General features: G+C 32.3%; 1 protein-coding gene across 1 annotated transcript in view; it reads right to left on the bottom strand.

Annotated features, from left to right (window-relative positions):
* LOC106472813 (histone deacetylase 4-like) overlaps positions 1 to 7509 on the bottom strand; it is a gene marked incomplete at its 5' end in the record, with an annotated part of 36539 nt that overhangs the window by 22781 nt on the left and 6249 nt on the right. Inside the window, 4 exons of the mRNA XM_022401356.1 lie at positions 586 to 727; positions 1217 to 1394; positions 1890 to 2013; positions 6091 to 6207. Coding sequence (XP_022257064.1) covers positions 586 to 727; positions 1217 to 1394; positions 1890 to 2013; positions 6091 to 6207 — 561 coding nt within the window. The remainder of the gene's footprint in view (positions 1 to 585; positions 728 to 1216; positions 1395 to 1889; positions 2014 to 6090; positions 6208 to 7509) is intronic.

Genomic DNA, 7509 nt, shown 5'->3' with positions numbered 1-7509 from the left:
AATAAGTTCAATACTGATCTGATAACTAATAGTCTGACCCGTAGGTATATGTGTGGTCAGACTATTAGTTATCAGATCAGTATTGAAATTATTCTGTAGGTATATGTGTAGGGTCAGACTATTAGTTATCAGATCAGTATTGAACTTATTACACATATACCTGCAGGATAGTTTCAATACTGATCTCATAACTAATAGTCTGATCACTAAGATGCTTCAATATTCAGCCAGCTAGTAATAATCTTCAAAAGTATTAGTAAGTCTTGAGACAAAAAATAAACCCATAATTCTCAACTCAGCTTAAGAGATTCAAGTCCAGCATGTTTAGTGAGGCCCCCCTCTCTTCTTTTCAATCCAGAGGTCAAAATATTCCCAAATTTAATGTAGGATTAACAAGTTCTAGTATGAAACAAAAAGTAAAGGTTACAGGATAACAACTGGATATTACATATGCCACTTTTCATAATTTACCTTCGTACAATTTATATATAAAGTGTCTAGCACAGAGTCCACTTGTTCAGAAAGACATTTGAAACACATCAAAATGTTCTTAAAAGCATCTTAACTAATGCTGCAGTTACCCACCTGCCTCAACAAACAGTGCTGTTGGTCCCAGAAGAAAGATTCACCTTGAGGGGAAGAGAGAACAATCCCCTGAGGCTGTAACAGGGGGTGACCAAGGGGCAAAGGAGCTGACTGAGTTCTGCCTAAAGGACGGTTGATGTTTCTGGAAGAGTGAAGAAAATTCAAATTATGAAAGTTTCCCAAGGTTTAAATTTTTTTTAAAAAATACAAAAACTATAGTTTATACATAGATGTAAAGAGTTCTTCCATGGATATCTTTGGACAAAACAATGGATTATTAACAAGTTTTTCCATGGATATCTTTGGAAAAAACAATGGATTATTAACTAGTTTTTCCATGGATATCTTTGGAAAAAACAATGGATTATTAACTTGCATAAATGGCAGATATTTCTGAAGAAACATTACGCTAAAGCAAAGTGAAGAAACTGAGCTCAGAGCTAATAAATAATACAAAATTTTCTTCCCATCACCAGAACTTATTAAAACAATACCAGAGCATAATTAAGGTGAAAACACGGAAGATGAGCGAACTTATTAAAACAATACCAGAGCATAATTAAGGTGAAAACACGGAAGATGAGCGAACTTATTAAAACAATACCAGAGCATAATTAAGGTGAGCTCCTACCGATGTAGTCTAGCCTGAGCCTCTGTAATGTCACTAACAGGGTAGTAAACTTCAGAGGCAGCAGACATAACTTCATTTACGGAAAGGTCTTGTCTCGACGAGGAAGCTTGTTCTAAGGCTTTCATCTGATGCTGGATGTAGGCGGGATTTGTAGGTGAGGAAAATTCTCCATCTATGACTACATTAGAAAAAAAACACAAAATCAATTAAGGTTTCCACTACTGTGAAGATATAAAAAATTTAAAAAAAAATGATTTTTTAAAAAAATGCAAAGTAGTTTTATTTACAGTCTTTCCCCTACTATCTGATTTAAAATAAAGTTGGGTTGAAACAAAATACATATTTAATAAGAGAAAAGAGGGAAGTTAGAAAATATCACTGGTATGTTATTCTGCATCTAAAGATACTTATGGCATGGAAAATACTTGGAATGTGTTGTTGGCAAATGTTCTTTAATAACAACCATTTTTGTGGCTTAACAAAACAAACATAAACCATAACCTTGATAGTGAATGACCAACAGCTCAGCATCTGCATCTTTCTTTAATATTACACAACTTAAAGCACATTTTACGATTTGTTTACTGTAAAGAAACTATCAAACTTTGAAAATAATATCTCTACAACTTATATAAAAAAGTAAATGCATCATAAAGTAATATTAAATATTTACCCGGTAAAGATGGGTAGAATGGAAGAGAGGAATGAAGACTGTGAGATGTCAGTGGCAATCCCAATTGTGCTGCAGCTGTAGCTCTAGCCTGGGCCTCAGACGTTGCTGATACGTCCTTTGATTCCTGACAAAGGTTATAAAACATCAAGTATTTGTTTTGATTCAATTATAAACTTTAAAATTTCACCATATTTCTGTAACAAGCATCAATAATTCTTGGTTCTCTTTAAACAAACAATAACTCTTTGAAGTCATCCAGTCAATTATTTTACTTGCCAACTACCAATTAAACCCCCCCCCCCAAAAAAAAACGTTATTCTAGACAGTAATATAAATGACTATTCTGGTACTAATACACCAATAAATTATTCTACCTCAGAAAGTTGGTTTTCTAAGTCTTTACCAAGGTGTAACATTACTTAGCAGCGAATACCTTTGTGTTTCATTATTATTCGTAGTTTTGGCTAAGGCTCCTGAAATATCTGAGAGAGTTTAGTCACATTCAGTTCCATTTCCTTACTTTGAAAACCAAAAAAATAATACACATACAATAGCAAGAAAACTCACACAAGATGTTGTTTTTCCAGCGCAGCTCTACATGTTAAACCATTAACTGACTACGTGCATTTTCAATAAAGAAAATTTCCTTAAGGTTTGAAATGGTTTCCAGCTGGACCAGCTAACTTTGAAACAGTGAAAACAGCTAATGAGATGGATTCTAACTGGTGAAATCTCTACTTTCCTATTGGTTTTTAAAGAAAAATGGTTACCAGTGGGTTTGGAATTGGACTAGTTTGTGAAAAAAAAAGGTTATGTAGTTTTCTTTAGAGACAATCTTTCCAATTAAAGGCTGAGCCTCACGAGATCAATTCAATTTTTTAAACTTCCAAGTGGAATAGCATACAATAATGATTTTTGTGTAATAATTTTGGCTCATCCATTTAGCTCAAAAGTGGTTGAAAGACAAGTAAATCATCCAATTCTGGTACAAGTTACAGTTTGATTATAGAAGTTGAAAGCTCTTCAACTAAAAGCATATCAATTCTCAGGTAAAAACCATGCACATCATTTTCAATTACAGCTTTGTAAAATACTCAGTTATCCATGTTTATGTTTTACACATTACACTACGTTTTATCAACTACTTGTACAATTGTTTACAATAAATATTTTGAAATGTTACAAATAAACGGTGCGTTTAATATGTGAATTTTGTAACACACTACTGTGATTTACGTAAGAAACTATTCATTATGAACCAGATCTTTGGTGAATAAACATTAATGTTATAAAACAGCAGTTTAATATGTGAATTTTGTAACACACTACTGTGATTTACGTAAGAAACTATTCATTATGAACCAGATCTTTGGTGAATAAACATTAATGTTATAAAACAGCATTTCTCAAACTGGGGGTCAGAACCCCCAAATGGTGGTCATAAGATCATAACAAATATTACAATAATAGCTATATTAGAGTATTCACAGTACTTTGCTATCAATTTGTGTGTGGGGGAGTCACAGCCTGAAACATTTTCAAGTGGGGGCCACCAAACAATAGTGCGAGAAACCTTCTCATAAATTAAAGTATGCACAGAACATCAGCCAGAATGGATTACTAAAACAATATTGTATATTTATAAATGCTTCAGATAATGTTGCTTCAGTAAGAAATGTGAGGTTATTATACTTGGAATAACCCACCACCCCCTCTCTCCCCAACTCCACAGGAGTACACAGAGGAAAAAAATGCAAAAATTTGTTTTTCTATCTTTATAATTTCAATGAAATTATCTATGTGATCTTGAAAACACTAAAATTTTAAAAACTCTCACTTAACATGCTATAATAATGTTAAGGAATGAAACATACAAGTATACAGATGACCACATTAGAAATACTATAACTTGAATCTATCTCAAAGCAGGTACTTTTATGTTTGTCCATCAGACAACGATATGGGGATTTTAGTCTGACTTTTTTTTGTTCCGGGGTAGCGAGTCAATTGAAATGTTTATGTCTAGTACAGTCGCAATCTTAAACCAGATATACACATTCAGCTAAAAAGTGTATTGGTTTTTGGACATTTCCATCCTCATCAAATATTCACATGCATACAAAGATATCAAGTTCATAAATATCAGTTATATCTACATAGTTTAAGCCTTTTAGTTTCTTACATTTACAAATTTTTGGAATATAAAAAAAAATCTGTCTTCAACAATACTGTAACAATGTAAAACAAGTGAAAAACATCTGTCTTCAACAATACTGTAACAATGTAAAACAAGTGAAAAAAATCTGTCTTCAACAATACTGTAACAATGCAAAACAAGTGAAAAAAATCTGTCTTCAACAATGCTGTAACATTGTGAAAAAAGTGAAAAATCTGTCTTCAACAATACTGTAACAATGCAAAACAAGTGAAAAAATCTGTCTTCAACAATGCTGTAAAAATGCAAAACAAGTGAAAAAATCTGTCTTCAACAATACTGTAACAATGCAAAACAAGTGAAAAAAATCTGTCTTCAACAATGCTGTAACAATGCAAAACAAGTGAAAAAATCTGTCTTCAACAATGCTGTAACAATGTCAAACAAGTGAAAATAATTTTGCTATAGCTGACACTTCAACCAATGACTCCTGGCTCACAGAAGTGTGTGGAAACCATCAAACCATCTCCAGCAAACAACACTACATCTAGCTAAATATTGCATCACAAATTACTTCAAGATCCAATTATATGTTTCACAATTAATGATAACATTTGCATTAAAATACATTTTTAATATAGTAGGAGTGGCAAAGGTAGTTAATAATTAGGTTAACAGTTTAATTTAACTTTGGAAGAGCATGAAAAGCGAGTAAAAATAAAACAAACTGCACTATAACATAAAACTCGTCAAGAGAAGTTTTTATCATCGAACTGATGACATTGCTTGAAATTACATCTCTTACCGATATGTTTTTATACTGAAAGCAACAGGAATGTCCCCAAAACGGACAACAAAAATGACCCCAAAACAGATTTAGCTGCAGCATTGAACTGTCTCCCAAGAAAGGTGAGAATGTCAGCAAACAATACCTAATTAGATTGTTTGTGTTCACTTATAATAAAGAAATTGTTCTTAAAAGACAAGCAATACATGATAGTAATTAAAATTGTGTTATAAACTAGTCTGTTTTGAATACTTTTCCAAATAAGAACTAGGCGGGATATGAACATACTGGCAATAAAAGGCTTCCAGCTTCTTGCTTCAAATGTGCAATTAAGGTTATTGATTTCAAACTGAAAGAAAATATGTCTTCCCCCTTGTCCCATATTTCATCCAAATGGCAGGTGAAGTGATTTGGCCATCTGCAATTTTTTCCACTTGCTGCAACAGGCATACAACACCATCATTTAGGGTCAAGACCAGAGATGGACCAAGACAAAGATGCTACATAATATTAAATGTTTGTTTGATGACCACAACCTGAATATCTCACACTCAACAGATCAAATAAGAAAACTAAGCTGACCTTTGACACTTGAGGAAGAACAAAACATTCTTCAGTAACTTATACTGTTATAGTTTTTAGAGCTGACCTTTGACACGTGAGGAAGAACAAAACATTCTTCAGTAACTTATACTGTTATAGTTTTTAGAGCTGACCTTTGACACGTGAGGAAGAACAAAACATTCTTCAGTAACTTATACTGTTATAGTTTTTAGAGCTGACCTTTGACACTTGAGGAAGAACAAAACATTCTTCAGTAACTAATACTGTTGTAGTTTTTAGAGCTGACCTTTGACACTTGAGGAAGAACAAAACATTCTTCAGTAACTAATACTGTTGTAGTTTTTAGAGCTGACCTTTGACACTTGAGGAAGAACAAAACATTCTTCAGTAACTAATACTGTTGTAGTTTTTAGCCTTAGTCTTTTACACCCACAACTGGAGAATACTTACTGTATTGTTTATTTGTTTTTTTGATGATCCTGTTAATTCTATTACACAGCTAAATAAGAAAACACTAACAGTAAAAGTATCTCAAAAATAATTATTTTAAAAACTTTCAAAAGCATTAAAATTAAAGGTAAATTATTGGCTCAAAAAAAATTCAGTTTGACAATTTTATAATAAGGAAGTAGTATGAAATCTAATTAGTTTTTTTTTCTACACAAAAATGGATGTTGACATATTACAACACTCACATTGGTATTACAGTGTGTTGGAGGACGACCAAGAGAAATATTTGGCATAGAAGACGAACCGAGTATCAATCCACTTGACTGACCAATGGATGCATCATACGGATGTCTTCCAGCATCCTAGGTTTCAAAGATACAAAAGAAATTTTATTTTTAGAAGATTTAAAATGTTTACAAAAAAGAATTTACGTAGATCTTCCTGAAGCAAAACAGTATACTTTAATAAGTCTTATAAATTCCTGAATTTATACTTAACATATTTTATATACTTGCATGAGGTGTTTAATAAAAGGTTAGAAGAAAAAAGATTGTTTGAAGAACAGTGTATGTAGATTCAGTTCATTTATATTTTTCGTATAGTCTAGGTAGATATCTAGTTTGTTGACTTCCTGCTTAGTTGATAATGAACATTTAAGCATTAATCGAATAACTGAAATCAGGATTATAAGTGTAAAATTTAGAGCACTGTAATAAACAATTTTAAAACACATCATTCTAATATTGTAAGCTGGAGTTAGTAACTGTGTTAAAGACTTACACTGGACTCAGTAAGACAGTTAAAGTAACTGAGCTACAGACCTATGCTGGAAGTAGTAACTTAGCTAAAGATTTATGGTGGACTTAATAACAAAGCTTAAATCTTATGCTGGATTTATTAACACAGTCAAAGGCTTAAGTTAGACTTATAACGGCTGGAGATGACTTGAATGGGTAATGAAGAAAAACTTTAATATAAGTTTAACATAACAGCAAATGTACAACGTTTCGACAAGGTTTTGTCATCATCAGGTACTCCAGCCATTATTAGTCTCAAAGTGGGTTCCTCGTCATTAAATTTAAGTTAGACTTAGTAAGAAAGTTTAAGACATATGCTGAGCTCAGTAAGTCTACTAAGCTAAGAAATATTCTAGAATTAGTAACTGAGTTAAAAGTCTATGACGGTCCAAGTAACTCAGCTAAAGGCTTAACCTGAACCAAACAGATGTTTCTATTCAGTTTTTATGGTGTGATGAAGCATATCTGGCTAACATTGACAAATGTGTACCATAATGTTAAATCTGGTCAAATGGACTATAAAGCAATAAAGTATCCCAGATTAAATGTTACCTGCTACATAAGTTTGAATACTAGAAATGCATATAACTAATTTTATTTTGAATAGTCTGCTTCAGCTGCAAAGTAAAGGGATTGAATGTGATGATAGTTGTGGCAGCAAAGAACCACTACAATGTTCTTGAGTAGTAATTGTTGGTTCTTGGATTTCTTTAACATTTGTCTGGTAATATATATCAGTCAATACATGGCTAGTGTTTGATTAGTAAGTGATGCTATATTATTAATAATTATCATTATTTTCCTGGAATTGTTTAGATGTGTACTTTAAACAATGTATTTGTTTTTTAAATTTCGCGCAAAGCTACA

This window comes from Limulus polyphemus, unplaced genomic scaffold (assembly GCF_000517525.1).
Source record: "Limulus polyphemus unplaced genomic scaffold, Limulus_polyphemus-2.1.2 Scaffold5634, whole genome shotgun sequence".
Taxonomy (NCBI): Eukaryota; Metazoa; Arthropoda; class Merostomata; order Xiphosura; family Limulidae; genus Limulus; species Limulus polyphemus.
This window is presented reverse-complemented; position numbering and strand designations above follow the sequence as displayed.